Raw genomic sequence first — 24,611 nt, forward strand, 5'->3', positions numbered from 1 at the left:
TATTCGCATGTAAACTTCGTATGTGCGATGTAAGATTTATGACGTCATCCGTTGATTCGTCGATCGTTTATGAGCAACTTCTGTCATCTGTCACTTGTCACGTGTTGCCACACCTATAATGTTAACATTCTTCCTTCATCATCAATTGTTATTGTTCCACGTCATTACCTATCTCCTCCATGTATAATCTTACTAGCTTCTTCCAGCGGCTTCACATGCGATGCCGTGGGATAAAAATATTCTATGTGTAATTTCAGACCATAATCTACCGCTGTTCCAAATTTCATCCCGATCCCTCAATCATTTTGACGTGATTGAGTAATAAACATACATACAAACAACAAAGACAAATTCACAAAATTCGCATTTATAATATTAATAAAATTACTGTCATCCTCTTTACATCATTTTTCCTAAAAGTCCACAGAATACAAAATACGAAACATAAAATAAATCACCCGCTTATCATCACGTTGCAAAGAGTTAAGGGATTTAAAAAAATGTCTTATCATCCCGTCTTGAGGATAAAATATCAATTTGTCATTTTTATTAAAAATCCAACCTTTGAGAAGGACAAATTACAGGGCAGTATTCGGAGATTAAAAGTCATTGTGGCTACCATTATACTTAGATACTTTGTACTTGAGATATAATCCTAAGGGCGAACTTGGCAATATCTTTTTGTAGAACATTTTCAGATTTTTCTAGCAAGTTTTTTAGCTAGATAAAATTTAAATCATCACTGTACAACTGATACTAACTAGCAGTATAATAAAATTGTTTTTATTTAAGCCAGCCTCTTTGGTATCAACATTACCCCCGTTCTGGAGCAAAATAGATCTTCTAATTATGCTATCCCAAGTCCCTTCCACAAGAACAATAAAGGTCACAAATAATCCCTAATAAATTGGCGGTTTCATAACAGATAAGTCAAGTGTCCAATGTCCGGGTGCAGAGTATCCCGGGTCCCGGACTCTCGAAAGTCCGGCAAGCGGATTAGTGCGGTTAACCTAATTACGGACCTGCCGAAAATCGTTTCCAGCAAAAATAGTTTCTATGTAATTATCCAACGTTGCAAAATGCAATGGATATGGGTCATCGGGTTTTATTTTGTCGTTTGTACTGAAGATATGTATATTTTTATAATGAGTTTTTCTAAAATACTCGTAGGTGTAAATTATTATCATAATTTGGTTTCAAGTAAATTTATAGCTTATTAGATACTTAGCAAATTATAGGCTTTTTGTAAAATTAAACTATTAATAACTAAACTCGCACTATTAGTTATAGATGCTAACACGTTTTAAAAAACCTTTCTGGTGTGGAATTAAAGTAAAAGTTCTCCTTTCCAGAATATGAACTTTTCTGACAACATCAAGAGACTACTACAGCCATCTCTAAGTCAGTACAAAAACCCGTACACCGTCAAGCATGACCTACTAGACCTGACAAATGAACAAGCCTTTTATCTAGTTCCCCAAACGGACAACAGATGGTGTTAACCACAAGAAAATATAAATGGTCAGTTGTATTACATACCTAAGTTATTATCAAGTACCTATTAGGGACAGAAGAGATGTGTTAACTAATAATGTTTATGTCTAGTCGTTAAGAGCATCATAGTTGTGAAGGCTGTCGGTCAGAAATGACGCGTGTAGTGTTTGTTTTTCTGTTTCTCGTGTTTGTCACGGTTCGTTCTGATATCGTTGAAGACGATGATGAAAAAATAAGTAAGTAAATTTTCGTTAATTATCTTGTGAAATATAGGATATTTTAGTGATCATCGTGTTCCATAATAATAACCGTTTTTTGGAATATGTAGAAAGTGACGCAAAAAAATATTTTATTTATTTATTTACATCAAGCAACGAAGGCCCATATTAATACAATAATACTGCACTAAAACATGTAAAATATTATAATAAATACATAATTATGCGTTTAATTATTTAGGTCACATTACACTTTAAGGCATGTGACTTTGCTCGATCCGGAGTTGCAGACTACCTAGCAGGTTACCGGGGCTCTGGCTCGTAAAACAGGTTGTTAATATCCTGTTTTTCGAGCCAGAGTGGTGGTTTGGGGGTGGTTTTTAGTCAGTAACAGTCTGACATTGACCCTCAAGGTAACCCTTTTGAATGTCAAAGCAAATCTATAAAACATAATATAATAAAACTGTAGAAGGGTAAATAATTATCTACATGCAAAATACCTATTAAAAAAATAAATATTAGGTGGTGTTACTTTACGAGAAAGACGCAGGTCCCAAAAATATGAATAAATATTTTTGTCTGTATTTGTGATTGCAATAAAACTTGGTATGTACTTTAATAACCTGGACACAACATTGTGTACTTTTTATCCCGAAATAAATATTAATTATACTCTAAAAACAAACTTAACTGTGCAGTTCGATACCTAGACACGATTACTGTACCAAACGCAAATATAAGTTTGTCGAATGTTAGGTTACTCGCAGTGGACTTTACGCTGTAACTATAGGGCCGATGATCGAAATAAGCTTGAACCGATCGAAGTACACGTGAGACGCAGGATGCAGCGCCGTCTATGTCACAGGAGAATTGTAAAATCTGCCATATTTCATGTTGTATGTCGTTTTCGTAGTTTTCAAGGGTGGTAAAACCGATGGTGCTGTCAAAATGTAAATCCGAAATGGCCGCTGCTCGAAATTTTCAACTATTGGACTTGGGTGTCGTTTTCGAGGTTTTCAAGCGTGGTAAAACCGATGGTGCTGTCAAAATGTAAATCCGAAATGGCCGCTGCTCGAAATTTTCAACTTTTGGTCATAGGGGTCGTTTTCGAGGTTTTCAAGGGTGGTAAAACCGATGGTGCTGTCAAAATGTAAATCCAAAATGCCCACTGCTCGAAATTTTCAACTTTTGGTTATGGATGTCGTTTTCGAGGTTTTCAATAGTGGTAAAACCGATGGTGCTGTCAAAATGTAAATTCGAAATGGCCGCTGCTTAAAATTTTCAACTTTTGGTCATGGGGGTCGTTTTCGAGGTTTTCAAGGGTGGTAAAACCGATGGTGCTGTCAAAATGCAATCTAGAAGGCCGTTGCACTAATTTAATAAAAGTAATGATTAGTTTTCGTCATAAATAGTTTTATTTAGGTAGGTATTTTTATTTTCTCTTTTATTGATTTTTTCATTTAAATTTGGCATAGGTAACATAGGTATTAATCCAACTTTCGAAAAATAGTAGATTATGAAGCTCAAAATAGGTATTTTACCAGAATTCTCGCGAAATTTACACGGAATAACATTACTCTAGTAAAGCTATTTTCTATTTTGCCCGTGCCATAGTGTATATTCCTTAACCCTCGGAACATCGAGCTATCCCAAACTGTTTATTAGACATTTTAATCCTTATCACACATCCTATAACAACCTATAAGTGGCCACCACTGCTGACCATATTCTCTTCTCGCAAGGAGAAGCTTTGAGCATTAATCACCAAGCTTGCTCAATACGGGTTGGAGATTTCAACTTATGTTTAGAAATTATAAGCCCAGGTTTCCTCATGATATTTTCCTTCGCCGTTTGTCAGTGGTGTCTAAATAATCTTAGAAAGTTGGAAGTTTCGAACCCGCATCCTCATGCATGAGAAGTCTTAAACCTCCGGGCCGTCACGGCATATTATAATATGTGTGACTTATCAGCTTATCACTTTGCAATAGGTAAAGATTAATATACAGGGTGACTTGTGATTCGACGTATTCTTATATTCTATATCCATCGATAAACATTTATTAATACTAATAATGGCAGAAATATCGTATTAAATTGGCAACTGATGAAAACTAAAATAATTTAAATCAAAACGGTATTCATTTTATTTATTATTGTTTTTGTAGTTCGTTCCGGATTCTTGACCGAAACCAAAAATGTTGAATATCTAAGAAACTAGCCACTTTCGGCCCAAGGACCTTAGGGCAAATTTTGTAGGAAATTTGTCCTATTATCACCTCCCGATAGGAATTTTTCTAACGTTGATAAGTCTGCGTTTAGCCACCAACCCGCTTACTGCCAGAACAGCGAAGCGAAGATGTGGCCGAAGAAGGAACACACAGACTTAGAAAGTACCTATTCACTCTGACCTTGAAAAGAACCAGGTTGTATTTCTAAGGAAAAATAGAAACCGGCAGATTGTTCCATTCCCTGCTGTACAATAATAGTTGAAACCATTTAATATCTAGAAATCTATTTCTATAACCATCATTAATATCTTTATTTAAAATATACATCCGCCAAATAGTTTTTATTTCCCACATTTTTTCTAGCATTGTCCTAATTCTCATCGATTGTCCTCATGTATGGATTTCCATTGTATCGCGTTAAGGAAATTACAAGCCACTGTTCAGATACTTAAGATTCAATTTGTTTTAATTTAAATGACAATAAGAATTTAATAAAATATAACGATTTTGTCATAGTACTGCAGCAGTTGTTTCGTTTAAACAAATGAAATTCCTCCATATTTAATAAAATATAATAGGCCCATTCACAGAATTTCTTTTACAATTGGAAATAATCAATCTAAAGAAATTTGAATTGAAGTGTAGGTACCTAGGTATGTTTATTCATCTTTCAAACAAAACGACTGTACTGATCCGGAAGAAAATTGGCAAAGAAATAAATTATAGTTTAGAATAACGTATATTTTTTTTTTATACGTGCCCCACATTATGGTTTTGTCCTGTGTCGTGAGTGCGTTTAGAAACGTACAAGTTCATATACACATCACATCAGACCCGGAACAACCATTGGTGGATCACACAAAGAAAACCTTTGTGTGTCCTTGCGGGAATGAAACCCCCCACACGTTGCGCGGTAGCCGGTTGCCCAGCCACCGTGCAGTCGGTATTGGCTGTTAGCCAGTTAAACTGCTGATTAATTTAATTTATTTTATTTAATGTATTTATTGCTTTACAGTTTTAAATTGTCCAGACGGCGAAGAAGAAGACTATTGTCCTTCAACTTGTATGAATGATAAATGCCCAAGGAAGGAGAATTATTTACACATGTGCGTTTCTGACGGTTGCGGCCGCCCGAGGTGCAAATGTCAGTTTAACACGAAACGAGCACCCAATGGGACTTGCATTGACACTAAATTTTGCCGTAAGTAAAATTTACACTTAATTTATTACTTATTTGGTGCTAGGTTCCGCCAGCGACTTAAGCGCACTTCAGCCAGGCGCTGCGGACTACTTAACGGGTTTACCGGGGTTCCGGCTCGAAAAGCAGGAGTAGGAACGGGGTAGTTTTTAATCAGTAAGAGTCTGACCCTCCCATGTCGCCCAAGGCATCACATTCATTGAATGATTTTCCCCCCACATCAAAAGATGGGATTTTCTCATTTTTTAAAGCTATAATCTTTTCTTTCATCTTACAGCTCCATTTAAATGTCACAATCCACATGAAGAGTTTGTAGCTTGTCCGCCATATTGCCCAAAGGATGATTGTGACCATGCGTCTCCTGAAGGTTTATGCCTCATCAATGGCCTGATCTTGGTGGCGGAGTGCCAACCAGCCTGTCGATGCATCAAAGGTTATTGGAGGAAAGATGGAGAATGTGTGCCCTACAGCGAATGTCGTAAGTGATACCTAATTTTCAATAAGAATTTATTAAGTACTTTCAAATTATTCGAATTCACAAAGATAATTTATTCAAATCAGACTAGTACCTAGTTGCGGAGATTCGCGTTCAAGAAAACAATTGCTTGTGTGTTTGAATGCGGTAATTAACTCTTCAGCTTTATATATTCGAGTAGATGGAGATTGATCTTAAACACACTGAGACACACCATTCAACCCAATTCCAACTAATTTCCTTAACAACTTTTAAACCTAAATCTTACGCAATAGAGTTGAAAATCGAATCTAAATGAAATTAAAGTTTAAAAATCTGTAGATAATTGGGAAGTCAAAAATAAATTATTTTGACTTTTTAATGAGCCAAACAATCGTACATTCGTTCATTATTTTGACAATATACTTCATTTTTTAATTTTTCTGAAATAATTTTAATTAAAATTTTTTTCAATAGCATTGACGCAAAAAGTTTGAGACGTCATAAGTGGTGATCTCATACAAAATTCATAGAAAAGTGTTTTTGACATTTCGATAAAAGTATTGAATTTGACTAGTTGGAAATTACCGTATTAGGTCAATAGTTTTTTTTGTGTAACGAGATTTTAATATTGATTTTCCTTATTTTCAGTTGTACCTGTAACATCTCTACCGCCTGTATTCTTCGGAAAATAATTAATAATTATTTAAGAAATTTAAAGAAACAATAGATTGTAATATTTAAATTAATTCACTCAACTTATTTGTTAGCGTTATTTATATTGCATTGTTATGTTAAAATAAATATATTTAGTAAATTATAACTAGTCTGTTTATTTAATTCACCCAAAATGTTGATATTATAAAAGTTTTCACTAAATTAGAATCATTTATTTATTTAAAAAAATGGACATTAAAATCACATTACAGTCATTTAACAATAGCGTTATAGCATAACACATAATTATAATTATAAAATAAGCATATTAAGAATACTAGCTAAGGAGAAAGCGGGAAGCATAAGAGATCGAACATCCTCACGTCCCAGCTATCGCGAGAGACACTCCGAGCGTCGGGGATCACGCGACAATCTCCGACCACCGTACGTGCTTCACTTCACGCTTCACCACTCAATCACCAAAGCAGAGGTTCTCTCAAAAACCTACGTATTTGGGTTTTGTATCACATGCAAAACGTGACGTCATAGACAGTCGTGACGTCACACGGTGATACATCCTTACACGTGCGTACTCCAAATTAAATTCACGTGTAATTAAACCGTGGTTCTGAAGTGCTAAAGTATTGCACATCAACCTACTCAAAATAGAAATGTTCTTCAATCAATTTTCGCTTTTATTACAAAACTGTTAGAGTTTAAATTCCATTAAAATGTTTGGACTGATTAGAGTAATTTGACTAGCTGGTTGTATTACTACAGTAACAGATAATACAAATAATATTTTATATTCATGAGAATCACGTGTTGGATTATTGTTTTCCTTTTAAATACGGGAAGGGCCTTTTGAAAATGTGACAAGTTGCCAACACAAAAATGAATAATTTACTAAATACCCAGGTTATTGTTTTAAAACATGTCAATAGTAAACGTTTATATAACAATATGAAGTAGTCCTATAATGAGAAGTAATAAAAGAAGGAAATAAAAAAAAAATATGTAAGACTCAATTTTTTTCCCGGCCCTGCGGACTACCTAGACCAGAGGGTTTACCAGGGCTCTGGCTAGAAAACAGGAGTAGGAACGAGGTGGTGGCGGGGAAAAAAGGCAGGAGTAGGAACCCAAGGCGGGAGAAAGCATTGGATGATTTTCACACCTAAAAAAAAATCTATTTTTCTAACCTTATCTACTCACTTTTCCAAACTCACGTCACTCTTTAGTAAACAATCCTAGAATATATCTTATTCCAATATTGCCCAACAAATATTCACAAAACAAGACCATACAGAAAAGTGCTTAAAATCCCCCAATTCCCAAAAATAAATACTATTTCAACCAAAATCAAAAATACAATCATAATTATCAAAAAAAATGTCTACCAACGTATATACCTCGGTCACGACTCTATTGTTTTTATACAATAAAACACCTGTTTTTTATATACACGGCTTTAATATTGCTATATGTATACATACATATAACCATATATATAGTTGTACTATACAGCTATGTTGTATATAAATAAGTTTTGTACCGTTTTGTATCAGAAGTGGTGTAGCCACGATGGCGGTCAGATTGTGGCTGTGTGTAGCTTTAGTGACTCATGTGTTGGTCGTAGTTTTATGTAATGGTGAGTTTATGTTTATAATTATTTTTTTATTAAATAAAATAATTAAAGTTAGGTAAGATCTTTTTTTTTCAATCTGTAAATTGTCGATTTTTTATTTGTTTTAATTTAAGAGGAGTTAAAGAGTTTCTCAATAAACTATTTTATTTAAACAAGTATCCTTTCCTCTATTCATTTTTTATTTAAAGCAAATTGCTGTAGTGAAAAAGCAAGTTAGGTATTCCACAAAGGAACAATTAACACATTTATTACAGTGCAATTAAGTAATTTACTTTACAACTTAAACGATAATTAAACACTATCAAAACGACTCACTCTATATATACCGTTTTCTTTTTTTAATTCTAACGTCCAATACCAAAACCAGTCTATATCATTTTAAAATACTTTTTACAGAAGAACCTGACACCACAGTACCAGACACTACAGTGACAGCTACGGACGCAACCGAGTCAACATCAACACCATCATTTGCAAACCCCATCACTTCGAAAATCCACAAAAAAGTGAAATGTCGTAAAAGTAAGTTAATCTCTATTTACGTTTAAATAATGTCCCATCATCTCCGAAGGGAGGTAGAGGTGCACTTGCAGTGTCACTCACCTCTGCAGCCTCTTGCCGTATACCGGTTGTCCATACACTTTTATTAACATTAAGTAATATACAGTCCTTATCTCTGAAGGTCATCGTCAGAGAATCTAAGTAAACAATAACATAATAATGGATGATCAAAACATTGCTTATTTTCTATGAATCAGGCAAAGAGAAAGAGCACCGAACTAGAGAATGACTGGGACCGATCTCGAATTTTGACCGAAATTCACACAACTAGGCATCGTACAAAGTCGATCTTAATCCTCAGATTTCGATTAAAATTACTTTTTAATTTCGGCTGCAAGTGTACCCATCAGAACGCCAAACGCACTCTCGTTTCGATCTCGTTAAATATAAAACAAACTCGTACTAAGTCCTTAGGCAAACCACCATACAAATGAACATATTTTGTTGCATGCAGATGTTTTAATGCAATATGGCTTTTAAAAACTGCAAGAGAAAGACAGGTTTTGTGGAATGATGTTGTTTACGATGATATCGAGTATATAGTCAATACGTGAGTTCATTACTGGTTTATGTTTTCTTTATTGCTTAATCTAAACATATCTATAAAAAAATAAGTATCTATGTATGATAATGCTACCTTTATTTTAATATGTCACGATTTATAATAGGGGAATACATATTTTCTTTATAGAAATTCGATTGTTTTGACGTGATTGGTTATAATAATAATTTCCATTAATGATAAAATAATGATAATATTTTTTTAGAAACACGCGTTTAATGTTGGATTTTAAAAGGATTAGGGATTAGGGGCATTTCCAACCGGGTAAAAAATATTCCTTATTGGTACCAAAATATTTAATGGGCTGATCTGCTGCTGAATAAATTCTTTGTAGCTGTGAAAGAATCTATTAAATCGACCTTGTACTTTAGGGCCTACTTAATGCAAACAAACAAGTAAATCTTCATGATCGCTCCAATATCAGATATATCTAATAATAAGAAAGTAAGTCGAAATCTCAGCGAAACATTCACTAAAAGTCAAGGCAAGTAAAAGTGTTGCTATTTATAAGATTTGAATACTCTAAAAATAATATATGTAAATAAGAAACGTATATACATAATACATATTCTTAAACAAACAGTTACAAGGTGATTCCCCGAAATCAAAACAGTATAAAGTACCTAAAAAACCGTCATATTACTATATTGGAAAACACTGTCGACGTCATTATAATAGAATAGTTTTACTTTATATAATACTAACGTAGGTTATGTACGTAATCATTAGCACCGTCATTAGACCGTTATTAAGGCCGCACTATGATATATAACCTGACGTCATGTCATATGAACGTCAGTACAGACTCGGTTCTTTATTTATATGGGGGCAAAACAGGTATTTTTTATTCCCATTCCTTTTTTATACGTATACTTAATAACGTTGAGATATAAATTGTTTTTATGTGAATTGATTAATTGAGTGTTTCGAATGGTTTAAAAATGTGTTTTGATGTTTTTACAGTTTTATTCGCTGTTCATTTCCGAAATGGTATAGAGAGCTGCACTTTTTTATATGTCTACTTTTTTGATTCTCCTTTTGTCAAACCCAGAGAAATATGTTTATTACCTATCTTCATTTGCCTATGCCCGCGTCCCCGTGATATCCTATCACCCAAGTCAGTTCATACCCTGTCTGTATACCAAATTTCATTAAAATCCGTTTAGTAGTTGCGACGTGGTTGACGGACAAAGAATTTCACATTTATAATATTAGTGTGATGATCAGACCGCACCTAGAGGAAGAGCTGACAATAAATATTTTAGATAGGTAACCTAAAAACTCTGTAGGTCACTTTACCTGCGTAACCTACCTAAGGATCGTAGATGGATTCTGTTAGCATTTTTTTTTTATCTTTTGATTCTGTTAGCATTAAATCATACCATGAATGTGAATTGTTCTTTGTTAATACTTACATTTATAACCATTTTAATAATAATTCATATTTACATAAATCACGTTTAACCTGGAAACTTTATAACCATGAAAAATCTATTATTCATGATTAAATATTGAACGAAGAAATTGTTGCGAAAAATAAAAGATTATGCTAATTCTGTTTGAACAGATGTATATAAAGGTAATGTATAGTTTATAGACCAATAAACTTGTTAAGCAAATTTGTATTTTACCTCATTTTTATTTGAATCGATTTTCGAACAACAAAACCTTTACACGTTTTTGTTTAAAGCAGGGATCTATTGATGCTGTATTCATAATAGAATACGATTGTTACAAATATTGAAATCCTTCTTTAACTATTTTAAGGCATTGTATTATTTTCAGTAAAAAAATGTCCGAAGAACGAAGAGTTTTCGATATGTCCTCAATCACTTCAAAGAGCTCAATACTGTTCTGAAAAGGGACAATCCTGCAGGCAGCAGACGGTAGATCAACAGTTTTGCAAGAGAGGGTGTGTCTGCCAGAAAGGTTTCTTGAGGGCAGATAATGGCACTTGTGTCAAGGAAGAAGAATGTAAGTAACAAAATTTAATAATAAGTAGATTAAAGTTTACTCCAAAAATCTTATCAATTAAATTTATTGTACACTAAGCAATATATCAATCATTTTCTCTAGACAAGACCGACCAATATTTATTTACGTCTGTTGTATGATAGTAATAGTTGGCTACTATAGTCCTTTAACAAGCATAGTAATCCTATAAAGAAAGCTTATAAGTCTGTCACTACTAATAACGCTCTTGTAAAGGCATTGCGATAGACTTTTTAACTTATAATAGCATTTGCCAAGCCTTAACATACTCAAGTGCATTTGTTTTTATATCTCGGTCTTGCAGTTCGCTACAAGACTGAACTCTAAAACAATTATAGGACATTTTTACTAGTAATAGCATTTCACAAGCATACATATACTCAAGAGTAATAGCCTTTATACCTCAGTCTTTTAGTTAACTATAAGATTATCTTTTAGGACACTTAAAGGAATAAGTCTTCTATAATTGTTTAAAGTAAGACTAAATAATCCTGAATAATATTTTAATCCTATAGTAGCATTTTGTGAGAGAAAATGATATTATAACATACTTAGCTGAAACGATTACAAGTTTGTGCCATCATAGTCTTGCTCGAGACTCTTTTTAGTCTAATAGTACTTAGAAAGACAGCTATAAGATCAAAAAAGTTTATAAGATAGTAGATCAATCACTTTACTAGTAAACAACAGGATCGGGATATAAATCAAGCGCGTCAAGTGCAAACACAGGTGAAGTAATTGAGGGTTCCGCGATCAATAATATTTTTTCACCCTTTTCCCACTACTCAGAAAGTAAAGAAGTTGAAAATTGGGAAGATGAATACGATTTAAATAACGCAGAGACCACTGACTATAAAAAAATAACAAATGTCAAAAAAAAAATATTATCCGATAAAATTATTTTAACATTAAAAAATTAAGTACTTATGGGTGTGTTTAAAAAATATGTGGATACAAAATCAGTAACAAATTGTGCATTCATCCTCGATGTAATGGTCATATATACTGTACTGGGAGCAAATCGAGAACCAAAAAAGATTTGATGCAATAAAACTATTATGTTTTCTTGACTACAAACGAAATGAGTAGGTCTATACATATTGTTTACTAGCTTCCGCCCGCGACTCCGTCCGCGCGGATGTCGGTCTTCGCGTGGAAGTTTTATTTCTCCATTTTGAGTAACTCTGACATTGACATCTTATAAATATCTATTGGACCCAAATACGGCGAGGCCCATAATAATTACGGAGTTTCCTCTATTGAGCTACTGTTGAGCTCGCGTTCTGTAGAATAAAACTGAAAAATAAAGATATTTTTTCTACGTATTTTTTCAGGATAAAACGTATCCTATTAAATTATACCAAGTTTCATAGAAATCGAACAGTTAGTTTTCACGTGATGCCAGAACATACAGACAGACAGACAAAAAAACCGATCCAGTAACACCCCTGCTATTTATTTTTTCAATATTTTCAATGTACAGAATTGACCCTTCTACAGATTTATTATAATATAGCTTTTGCCCGCGACTTCGTTCGCGTGGAATAGTGACTTCCGGCAAATTTTTGGTTTTAACCACATAGTTCCCGATCTCGCGGGATCTCTTCAAAATGAGATGTGGAAGATATTCCAGGGAACTCTTCAAAAATCAACATAATGAGCTCTGCGTTTGAATTTAATAGATGTATATTCACTTAGGGCATTGAAAAAATAGTTTAAAAACGGACTTAAACTAAAGAAATATTATAATCTTTCCGAACTTAAGATGAAAACTAACTTAAAACTAAAGAAAGCTACGAATTACGAATTTATAACAATTAAAAAAGAAATTATATTACAACCTATCCTCTATGCTATAATAACCAAGCTAAAACTAAATAATTTAAAAGAAACGACGAAATCTATTCTAATTAATTTATAAATTAGACTTACAATTTTATTAAAAAAACTAACTACAGTAACTACTAATAATCGATATCAAACTAAACCTACGTTAAATAGTTTAACCAGAAATCCAGGAAAACCCAACAAATAAACTTATTAATTGACAAATACAACGAAACCAATTTAGAAAATACGAAACAGCAGGACCACTACAGACAAATAATCATACGACAGATAATACACTTTTTCTACGATAGTACCGAAGCGCTCGGCCGATACCCAACCAAATGAATGTAACGAAACCATAGCGCAATCTATTTCGATCCCAACGCCATCTATCGAGGATAAAGACAACTTGGATTATTTATTTATACTCCGTTCGGGCATTTTCTTTGTACTAAAAGTTTAATTATATTGATATTAATTTGACATAACTTTTTTATTTATGAACCGATTGACATGAAACAAACACTAAATGTAAATTTAAGCATACCACAATATTTCGTGAAAACCGCATCCAACTCGGATCAGCCGTTTCTGAGATTAGCGCGCATAGACAAACAGACAAACAGACAAAAAAAAAGTTAATTACATTTTTGGGTTCGACATCGACATAACAATAACCCCTGCTATTTTTTTTATTTTTATTTTCAATGTACAGACAGCACTTTTCTACGATTTTATTATATGTATAGATAGCTTTTGCCCGCGACTTCGTTCGCGTGGAATAGTGACTTCCGGCAAATTTTTGGTTTTAACCACATAGTTCCCGATCTCGCGGGATCTCTTCAAAAATGAGATGTGGAAGATATTCCAGGGAACTCTTCAAAAATCAACATAATGAGCTCTGCGTTTGAATTTAATAGATGTATACTCACTTAGGGCATTGAAAAAATAGTTTAAAAACGGACTTAAACTAACTTAAAACTAAAGAAAGCTACGAATTACGAATTTATAACAATTAAAAAAGAAACTATATTACAACCTATCCTCTATGCTATAATAACCAAGCTTAAACTAAATAATTTAAAAGAAACGACTTAAATCTAATCTAATTAAAAAAAAAATTAGACTTACAATTTTATTAAAAAAACTAACTACAGTAACTACTAATAATCGATATCAAACTAAACCTACGTTAAATAGTTTAACCAAAAAACCAGGAAAACCCAACAAATAAACTTATTAATTGACAAATACAACGAAACCAATTTAGAATATACGAAACAGCAGGACCACTACAGACAAATAATCATACGACTGATAATACACTTTTTCTACGATAGTACCGAAGCGCTCGGCCGGTACCCAACCAAATGAATGTAACGAAACCATAGCGCGATCTATTTCGATCCCAACGCCATCTATCGAGGATAAAGACAACTTGGATTATTTATTTATACTCCGTTCGGGCATTTTCTTTGTACTAAAAGTTTAATTATATTGATATTATTTTTTTCATACCTTTTTACTATTTATTTACTTTTTTCGATGAATTAAAACAATAACATGAACCAAAGTCGTGTAACGATCGACATAGAATTATCTATACTCCGTTAGAGCATTTTCTTTGTACTAAATGTTTTATTATATTGATATTATTTTTTTCATGCCTTTTTACTATTTATTTACTTTTTTCGATAAATTAAAACAATAACATGAACCGAAGTCGTGTAACGATCGACATAGAATTATTTATAAATAATTTATTTCTTATTTTTATTTTTTGATTTTTGAAATAAAAATATATCTATGTCCTTTCTAAGGTTCTAAACTATATCTGTACCAAATTTCAACCAAATCCGTCAAATAGTTGCGGAGATTAATGGTATAAGCATAGAATGTTCGACGTGATTCTTTAATTTGACATAACTTTTTTATTTATGAACCGATTGACATGAAACAAACACTAAATGTAAATTTAAGCATCCCACAATATATTCGTGAAAACCGCATCCAACTCGGATCAGCCGTTTCTGAGATTAGCGCGCACAGACGAACAGACAAACAGACAAACAGACAAACAGACAAACAGACAAAAAAAAAGTTAATTACATTTTTGGGTTCGACATCGACATAACAATAACCCCTGCTATTTTTTTTATTTTTATTTTCAATGTACAGACAGCACTTTTCTACGATTTTATTATATGTATAGATATAAACTGGAAATCCACACCCATTGCAGCTTTCGGATAACACAAAATGTGTATTTGTCCAAGGCCATCTCATATTTGTAAGTAAAATCAAAGAAGATTTTGTCAAAAAACAGTCGACATCAGAGATGGTCGTATCAGAAATACGACCATCTTGTTAATTAAATCCTAAAAAAGGAAAATCGATAATTAACAGGCAGACTTCAAGGGAACCCTAATTTGTTTTAAAATGGAGGAGAGTTATCTGGACAGAAACTGTTACAAATACTAATTTACCTATAATGATTCTATAAAGTACTTAACGAAGAGCAATTTTAAAACATGGCGGATATTCATGACATTGTTGAAATAATAAATTTACAATAATATACTAATGTGTTATTTTTCGGAGGGCATTGTGAAATTAACTAAATTTTGGTACACATTTACAGTAAATATGACTTTCCCACGGGTTCACACCCTATATTTTAAATGTATTATTAGTTATATTTTACAATAACACAAAATAATAGTTACGTTTTTATTAAAAATAAATGACTACAGAACAACCGGCACCACGACCCGAAGCAACAACAAAAATAACCTCTTAAAATATACTTATAACTAATAACTAAGTACATTACTAGTGCCATATAAACAAGATTGCTTCAGTAAGATACTGATGTCAGATACTAACAAGAGCGTTTGTACTTGTAATTGTGTAGTCTCATAACATTATAGAAGCTATTGCGCTTAGTCAAGTATATTATAGGGCTTAGTAACATTTTATAAGTTGATTATAAGATAGATATAGAAATAACTGATCCAGCTTTGTAACATGCTACAAGTTTCTTATAAGTGAAAATAAAAGTAATCTTGAGATCGTTTTAAATACTGATTTTGCTAGTTGGGATTACCACAGAAGTAATAATTATGATTGTCATGACTACAATCTGTGTCCATAACCGAATTGATTGATTTTTCGTAGATTTAGACCAACTCTCACTTTATTTTCTGAAATAAATCTTAAGCGACGAATAAATAAAGTAAAAAAAAAAAAACATTTTTACAACGATCTGCAGCAAAGAGAGAAGAAGTTAGCAATTACTCTGATTTCACCAATCATTTTTGCAAACTTCAGGTCCAACCACATGTGGGCCCAATGAAATACAAGACAACTGTCCAGCGAACTGTGAGTCCAACTACTGCCCAACCAGTAGCAGTAGCGACAGTGCACTGTGCACCACTCCTGATGTGTGCCCTCCTCCAGTCTGCAAATGCCGCTTCAACTACCGCCGTGCCATCAATGGGACCTGTATACCTACTAGAAGCTGCCGTAAGTTTTCATATATGGAATAGAATGTTATGTGTGTGTTTTTATGTTGCACCTCTGCTGCATGAGCATTTAATTACGGGCGGGCGTGTGCACACCGCATGCTAAAAAATATAATATGTATAAGCGGCATTAAAAGATCTTTTTGTATTATTAGTGTAATATTTTAAAATAGAACATTGCTAGTACACTGCTAAACCAATGCAGAGTTTGTCTTTACATTACGTAAGCAGGGTCAAGATCGCAAATAGTATCAGGTTTATCACACGTTTGCTGTTCGGTCTCTGTTAAATATTATGTGGTCCCTTAGTCGACCCATACGACACCCACAGAAGGAACAGGAGTAGTGATAAATCTACTCGGCCGTCATGATACAGCTTGGGCTATGGCCCCATTTGTCTGTTACCTGCATGTGGTAAAAATGATGCTGCAACGATAAGACGGATCGTAACGGACAAAGGGGGAAAATGTTAATTGAATTAAAACGTGTTTGAGTTTTATAGAAGCAAAGCAAATAATCAGAAGCTGCTCAATTCTGACTGTAGGTATTAGAAATTGGAATATCTCATTAGATTGAGGAAAACATGATTGGGTTTTTAGATTTTTGAAATACCTATTAGTTGACCATATAATATTTCCATAAACGATAACTTATTATTTTTACTAGATTTATGTGGTTTTCCTCCACCTATTTGGTCAAGAAATTTAAGATTATTTCGTATTATTATTATTGTTGATTATGATAACTAGCTTCTGTCCGCGTCTTCCTATGCGTATACCCGTTTTTCCCGTTCTTGTAGGATTATTGGGTATATGGAAAAAGTATTCTAGTCTTAGGGTTCTTAGCTAGGTCCACCAATTTTCAGCCAAATCGATTTAGCCGTTTTTCAGTTAAAATTGTGTAACTGTAACTTTCTTTTATAAGTATAACTAATTTCTGTCCGCGGCTTTGTCTGCATACACATGGGATAAAAAGTATCCTATCATTCAATTCAGCTCATACCTCTATAGGTATACCAAATTTCATCAAAATTCGTTCAGTAGTTTCAACGTATTTGTATAAATTTTGAGGACTTATATTTCCATAAGATAGGACTTTTTGACAAGAAAATAAGACTTATATTATTACTTACAAAATATTTAAATATTTTTGCAGCACCATTTGACTGTAGTTCAAAACCAAACGAAGAGTTCGTCAGCTGTCCTCCACTCTGCCCTACTGATGATTGCAGTCAAGCCTCACCCAGTGGCGAATGTCCTCCACTCTTCGGAAACATAGGAATTGTGTTACCATGCAGTCCTAAATGTAGATGCATCAAGGGATACTGGAGACTCAATGGAACTTGTGTACCTTATGGCCAGTGTCGTAAGTAAAAAATAATATTATCTGTATCGTCACACCTATTATCCCCGAAAGGTGATCTAACAGTTAGTCTTTTAATAAAACACAGTTGACGTAAAAGGTTACCGGAGCTCCGGTTCAAAACAGATAAAAGGAAGGGTTATTGTCAGTATCAGGCAGTCTGACGAATTCCCTCTCCGTCACCCAAGGCGAAAGAAGTGATTGAATGATTTCCTCTCCTCAGGAAAAAAATTGTACTATTGTCTAAATACGCCGTCAGTTATGACTAATTTTTCTATATTTTTATTGGGTCATACAGTTTATAATACATAATTTGTTTTTTCCAGCTGGAGTTTGTCCCAAAAACGAAAGATACTCCGAATGCATACAAGGCGAATGCCGAGCTTTGAATTGTACTCAACAAGGCAAGTCAATATCATGCCCACGAATAAGACCAGAGTTTTGCAAAAAGGGATGTGTTTGCGAAGAAGGGTATTTGAGAAACAAAAATGGCACTTGTGTGAAGGAAAACCAATGTGAACGTACGTAGACCAAAAACTTATTACTTATTTTAGTTTTTATTTCTTGTGAATACTTAATAAATTGACCAAAAATATATTCCAGCCAACTACAAACTATATTATTTAGAGTTTTAATCAGATCCACACTTACGTATGAAATACGTTTTTAAACAATATCTTTGTGATACCAAAGTCAAAGGTAATTAAATTCGCTTATTTATTTCACAGCCCCAACTTGTCCAGCAAACGAACTTTGGTCTACATGTGCCCAAGCCACTTGTAGAGCTGAAGACTGTTCTCAAAGAGGTAAACCTGTCGCCTGCCCAAGAGTTAAAGAAGAATTTTGTATCAAAAAATGTGTTTGCGTAAAAGGTTTCCTGCGAAATGAAAAAGGAGATTGCGTGCCAGAAAACCAGTGTCCCCGTATGTATAAATCTTAATTAGAGCTACAGAAACAAAAAAGATTACGTAAATTACTCTGATTCTATAAAAACCAATAAAATATTGATATAATCTGGTACCGTAACAAAATCGTCTGTAAAATATTAGCTTGAATTATTGATAGTAGGTATAATCTTTGAAGTGTAAAAAATAGTCTGATTTAATTTCTCCGTTAATCAGTATTTTCTTTTGTATTTCAGCTCCAACCTGCAGTGAAAACGAACAGCTGGAAAACTGCTCACTGTCCTGCAACACAGATTATTGCCCACGCTCAGAAGATGAGAACCAAATATGTTCAAAGTCAGAAACTTGCATTCCTAGATGTAGATGCCAGTTCAACTACCGACGAGCTGAGAATGGAACTTGTATCCCAACCGAAAGTTGTCGTAAGTCCCTGATTCTGGTCATTTTAATATCACATAATCCACAAAACTGTTCAGTGATACTGAAATGAGCCTCAAATCAGAATGAGGTAATCAAAGACAAATAACATCGTTTTCTAATGTAAACATGATGGAATTTTTTCAAGTTTAACAATTTTTGCCTATCAAGCACCAAATAAAATACTAAATTAACTAAAAACAACGGTTTACTCACGTAAATATTCTGAGAAATGTTCTACTAGTTTTGATTCACAGAGAGACTCTTCATCAAGACGAAATACCTAGTAATGCACAAACAAACATCACTAAAGCACTTCATAACACTATTCAATATTTCCTTAGACACTGTAAGCAAATGAAGAAATTTTTAATAATGTTATTTCTCACCTCCAGCTCCTTTCGACTGCAGTTCCCGCCCTAACGAGAAATACAACCCTTGTCCACCCATCTGTCCAACTGACGACTGTGGTCAACCCAGACTTAAGGGACAATGCCCGTACAGAATAGGCATTCGCCTCATATGCAACCCTAAGTGCGAGTGCTTAGATGGATACGGCAGAGTCAACGGCACATGTGTACCTTTTGAAGAATGTCGTGAGTATTGTTTTATTTTCTAGTTATAAGAAAAACCCGCACGCAATGTTATCAGAATTGTAATAGGGGCGAGCCTATTTCCAAATAAGTAGGTAATAGGTAAAACTAAACATTTTCCTCGTCCATTTACCGAGATATACAATTAAGAATGTAGGGTAAAGGTACCTATACCCTGCATTCTAAATGTATATATTTATCTATACATTGTAAATTTCCTGTTATGCATGAAGGCATACGTCACTAAAGTAAAACTATGTTAAGCCTGTTTTTTTATGTCTTTTGACATTCTTAGTTGTGATATCTTTGAATAATTTACTAGTATTAAACTGAAACAATACAAAAAATAGGGTGAATTTAAACACCAATTTAAAACGCGTTCTGTGTCAACAAAAACGTTTTAAGTAGTACAGTTTTAAATATTCAAATAGTAGTCACGTTAATTTTTACAAATTCTCTTACAGCTGATCTCTGTCCCAAAAATGAGGAGTACTCTCCATGCACACAAAGAACATGTCGACCAGAGAATTGCAAGGATCGGAACTCCACAATGGAGGAATGTTCTACAATGGTTGATGAATTTTGTGAGCGAGGCTGCGTATGCAAAGAGAACTATTACAGAAATGATGAAGGAGACTGTGTTCCTTCTGAAGAATGTGAAGATAACGTGGATGACAGTGAAGAAGATAAAGAGGACATTGTAGAAGGTACGCTAGATTTCCAACAAGATCACTTTTATTCGATAAAATAGAAAGTGTCTTAGAAGTAAAATGAAACTACAGTCTTTATGGCAATCAATTTATCGCAAGCTAATTGTAAAGAATTTTTTAAATCTTTTATTTTACTGGTTTTTATTCTTAGAACATGCCAGCCCCGTTGAGTAAGTAAGCAATACACATTATATTCTAGGGCATAAGTAACAGGGTATCACTGACGCGTGAACACCTTAAATAAGTTGATGACAGCAGATGAAATAGAATTTGCTAAAATCCCTAAAAGAGGCTTAACATCCATCATATTCAGATTAAATTTGCGCAAATTGATATAGGTTATACAAAGTATAATTGATATAGGTTATAAGGTTATACAAAGAAACGATAAATGATTTGTTATATTCAACAATCATATTAGAATAGTTTATAGATGTGGTGGATTAAACAATGCTGATATATTTATCTTTTGCAGAGCCGTCTTGTCCAAAGAATGAAGAATATGTGTCATGTATTCAAGGAGTTTGCAGAGCTATGAATTGTGGGCAGAAAGACGAAGATGTGCCTTGCCCTGAAATTCCTGATGAAAAATGTGATAGTGGTTGTATTTGTAAGGAAAATTATTTGAGAGCAGAAAATGGTACTTGTGTTCCTAAGGATAGTTGTGAAGGTAAGGGATGGATAGATAGTAGAAATCTTATCTATTTAAAAGTATCTTTATCATATATAAGATAATGTAAGATAATTAAATATTTGCAATGAAATGTTATTATTGTATTCGATGATACACAGGGAGAAAGGAATCACATTGAAGTTAATACAGATGATTGAGATTAGCCTAATAAAGTTACCAACTTCTGCATTATATGTATTTAGTGACGATGTCTTACTAGACCATATAAAAATAGACTGCAGTAACCTATTTCAAAATTCAAAAGCTTTGTCATTCTGCGTCTTAAATTCCAATATGACTATGCAAATCATCCTAACGTAAAATAAGTATTTCAAGACCCAAAAGTAATAATTGTCTTTTTCATTTTCTAGCGGTATCTTGTCCAGAAAATGAGCAATTCTCAACGTGTTCTCAAGCTGTATGTAGAGCACTGGATTGTAAGGAAAGAGGTAGACCTGTAGCTTGCCCGATGATCCTCGAAGGTTCTTGTATAAAGGAATGCATCTGTAAATCCGGTTACCTTCGAACTGAAAGCGGTGAATGTGTACCTGAAGAAAAGTGTCCAGGTAAGTTATATTTTTGAAATGTGTTCTGTAAGATCATTTTTATCGTCACCAGCTTGTACGAATCCACTACTTTACTTTTGGGTCTCCTCTACAAAAGCATCATCACAAAGGCAAACTAGGTGGATGCCAAAATACATTTGGGGATCCTATAAAGTGTCTCACTAAATTTGACCCGTCTCTGGGGGAGGAGCTTGTCATATTTTCATTCCTGGCGTAGACGTAGACGTAGAGCGTAGAAAATGTTACGAGACTTTCAGGCAGCTGCCTGAAAGTCTCGTAACATTTTACATGTAACTTAAGATTATTGTTGATAAGTCTAAAAAAAATATATTTTCCAGCTCCGACCTGTGTTGAAAACGAAGTACTACAAAACTGCTCTCAATATTGCACTTCCGATTACTGCCCATACTCAGCGGATCAGGAGCAGGAATGCTACCCACCTTTTCCTCCAGGCTCTTGTGTACCAGAGTGTAAATGCAGGTTTAATTACAGAAGAAGCGATAATGGAACCTGTATACCAACTAGGAGTTGCCGTAAGTTTTACATTAAAATTGTTCTTATTTCTTCTCCATTGGATTGTTTTACTTTTAAGTTTTTCACTTTACTAGAAGAGGAATATATTTCCTTGTACATATGATTTCGAAAATGCTTTTTTAGAAGAATAATACTTTGGGGAATTCAAATGATTGTAAGCATTTTTAATCTGAAAGTATAAGACTGCAACAGGATGGCTGGATGATCGGCTGAGAGATAACATTAGAAATTCATAAAAAAAAACCGTACCGACCGAATTGAGAACCTCCTCCATTTTAGGAAGTCAGTTAAAAATGGTCTCATTGCTAATTTTTTACCTTTTTTCAGCTCCCTTCGACTGTAGTGACAGGCCTAACGAAGAGTACCACCCTTGCCCTCCCCTCTGTCCATCCGACGCTTGTGGCAAACCCAGGCTCACTGGTCGCTGTCCATTCAATATCAAAGTAGTCCTAAACTGTCAGCCAAAATGCCAATGTAAGGACGGATACGGCAGGGTCAATGGAACCTGCGTGCCATTTGAAGAATGTCGTAAGTATTTATAATTAATTTAATTAGGAGGCTTAAATTCTTCCCGTCTATAAACAACTATCTACTTCTATGTGGTTTTACCTGCTCTGCTCGGCTCCTATGGCTCGTAGCGTGATGTTATAGAGCCTAAAACCTTTCTTAACACATTAAACTCGGTGGGGGTCACCGTTGACCGACATTAGCGGAGGATTTGCCTTCAAGAGTTTTCTATTGGCAGTCAAAGACCTAATAAATGTACTATCCAACACAAAAATAATTATTCAATGGAACCAGTTCCGGAGAACACGTTAACCGCCACGTCGGTCGCTGGTGACCGGAGGATTTGCCTTCAATAGTTTTCTTTCGGTAGTTAATACTTTAATTAATCCTTGCGATAATCCTTATTTAGTGAATTCAGTATCTTGTTTAAAAATATAAATTAGAGCTGATATCACCATTATCTAGCATAATAAATGTACCCAATAAAAATCTTAAGCATCAAGCTATGAGTTCACATCTTATTTCAACATTGGACTTCTTCCACAGCTGATCTCTGCCCCGCCAATGAGGAGTACTCTTCATGCACACAAAGGATATGTCGACCACAGAACTGTTCCAACCGTAACACTACCATGGAAAACTGCTCAACTTGTGATGATAATAAATGTCAGCGAGGATGTGTCTGCAAGGAGAACTATTATAGGAATGATAAAGGAGTCTGTGTGGCTTCTGAGGAATGTGTAGATAAAGAGGAAGATAGTGACAAGGACAAAAAAGGTATTATTTCAAGCTCTTAACATTTTCTGATTGCCTAGTAGTCGAGTGTCCGCAAGTGCGACAGCTGAACAAACAATTGCGAAAAAATTTACTATAAATGTGGCTTTTACGGTGTTTCGAAAATTTCTCAGTATTAGCTCGCTGTCAAAGTCAAAGCATTTTTTCAATTAATCCTAAATTAGGCATTTTTGAAACGTCAAATTGAATTGTCCATCAGCCTGTCTGTCAGTGAAGCTAGGTGCTCGTTCCAAAGTGTAGCTTCGAATAGAGAAGAACGAGCAAGAAACTCCATCGTTACTCTTAAAAATAATGTTTTTCTGTTCTTCTTGTTAATCTTTTTAGAATTGTATCCGATATCTTTATGGCCAATATATTCACATTATATTTACTTTGTGAACATAGGTAATAATATATTATATGCACTCGTTCGGCATACAAAAGTCGTAACAAATATACTACTAGAAATTTTACTGTCAGAAGATAATATTTGTTTTGACTTGAAACTTCTTTACAGATACTTGTACGGGCCCCAATGAACGCTACACGACAGAATTCAAAAGCTGCCCTCCTAACACCTGCGTATCACTAGTAGCCAAGTTCAAATGTGACTCCACGGAGCAACCGAAGCCGGGCTGCATTTGTGACTCTGGTTATTTAAGACAAAACTTGACATCACCATGTATACCAATATGTGAGTGCCCAGAAATGGCTAGCTCACCTGATTGTCAAAAATAAACTTTTGTTACTTATTTATTAAAGTGTTCTGTTTTTATTTTATATTTTGTTTTATTTGTTTTTGTAGTTACAGTGTATAGAAATAACTAGACTGGTTTCAAGTTTTGAGTAGAATCATATTCGATTTATCGTCAATAAAAAATACTTCCTTACATTACTTCTTTATTAAATTCTAAACAGATGTCTAAGTTCTAAGCTTAAAACTAAATGTTTGTGCTATGTTCTGAATGCCTAAACATTGCAAGTTAATAATCGTAGATGAGGAACGTCGGGAGCAATGAAGGATACGTGTAGTTCTTACGAATTACTTTGATAAAGTGTATAATATGTGTCGGGCTAACACTACACATGGGTATATATTATATGTATGGTATGACATTTTATGACGAATTCTATTCTGTATTATTTTATCAGTTAGACGACAATATCACACAGAATGTTCAGAAAAATCACCAAGTACGACCACCATC

The 24,611-nt window shown here is 34.0% G+C and overlaps 2 protein-coding genes across 2 annotated transcripts; both read left to right on the forward strand.

Annotated features, from left to right (window-relative positions):
- Nucleotides 1-1,577: 1,577 nt before the first annotated feature.
- Nucleotides 1,578-6,294, forward strand: LOC118261741 (inducible metalloproteinase inhibitor protein). Its single transcript, XM_035572688.2, has 4 exons — nucleotides 1,578-1,730; nucleotides 4,956-5,141; nucleotides 5,416-5,616; nucleotides 6,244-6,294. Exons 1-4 carry the CDS (start codon nucleotides 1,646-1,648, stop codon nucleotides 6,285-6,287), a joined length of 516 nt encoding a protein of 171 aa, XP_035428581.2. The 5' UTR covers nucleotides 1,578-1,645; the 3' UTR covers nucleotides 6,288-6,294.
- A 1,511-nt stretch (nucleotides 6,295-7,805) lies between these two features.
- Nucleotides 7,806-24,183, forward strand: LOC118262003 (zonadhesin). Its single transcript, XM_035573085.2, has 16 exons — nucleotides 7,806-7,897; nucleotides 8,291-8,416; nucleotides 10,803-10,991; nucleotides 16,170-16,364; nucleotides 17,518-17,727; nucleotides 18,051-18,245; nucleotides 18,453-18,647; nucleotides 18,866-19,051; nucleotides 19,442-19,642; nucleotides 20,104-20,346; nucleotides 20,825-21,019; nucleotides 21,394-21,588; nucleotides 21,927-22,121; nucleotides 22,450-22,650; nucleotides 23,176-23,406; nucleotides 23,921-24,183. The coding sequence occupies exons 1-16, from the start codon at nucleotides 7,831-7,833 to the stop codon at nucleotides 24,139-24,141; spliced, it is 3,045 nt and encodes a 1,014-aa protein (XP_035428978.2). The 5' UTR covers nucleotides 7,806-7,830; the 3' UTR covers nucleotides 24,142-24,183.
- Nucleotides 24,184-24,611: the final 428 nt, after the last annotated feature.

The sequence above is a fragment of the Spodoptera frugiperda genome, chromosome 20 (assembly GCF_023101765.2).
Source record: "Spodoptera frugiperda isolate SF20-4 chromosome 20, AGI-APGP_CSIRO_Sfru_2.0, whole genome shotgun sequence".
NCBI lineage: Eukaryota > Metazoa > Arthropoda > Insecta > Lepidoptera > Noctuidae > Spodoptera > Spodoptera frugiperda.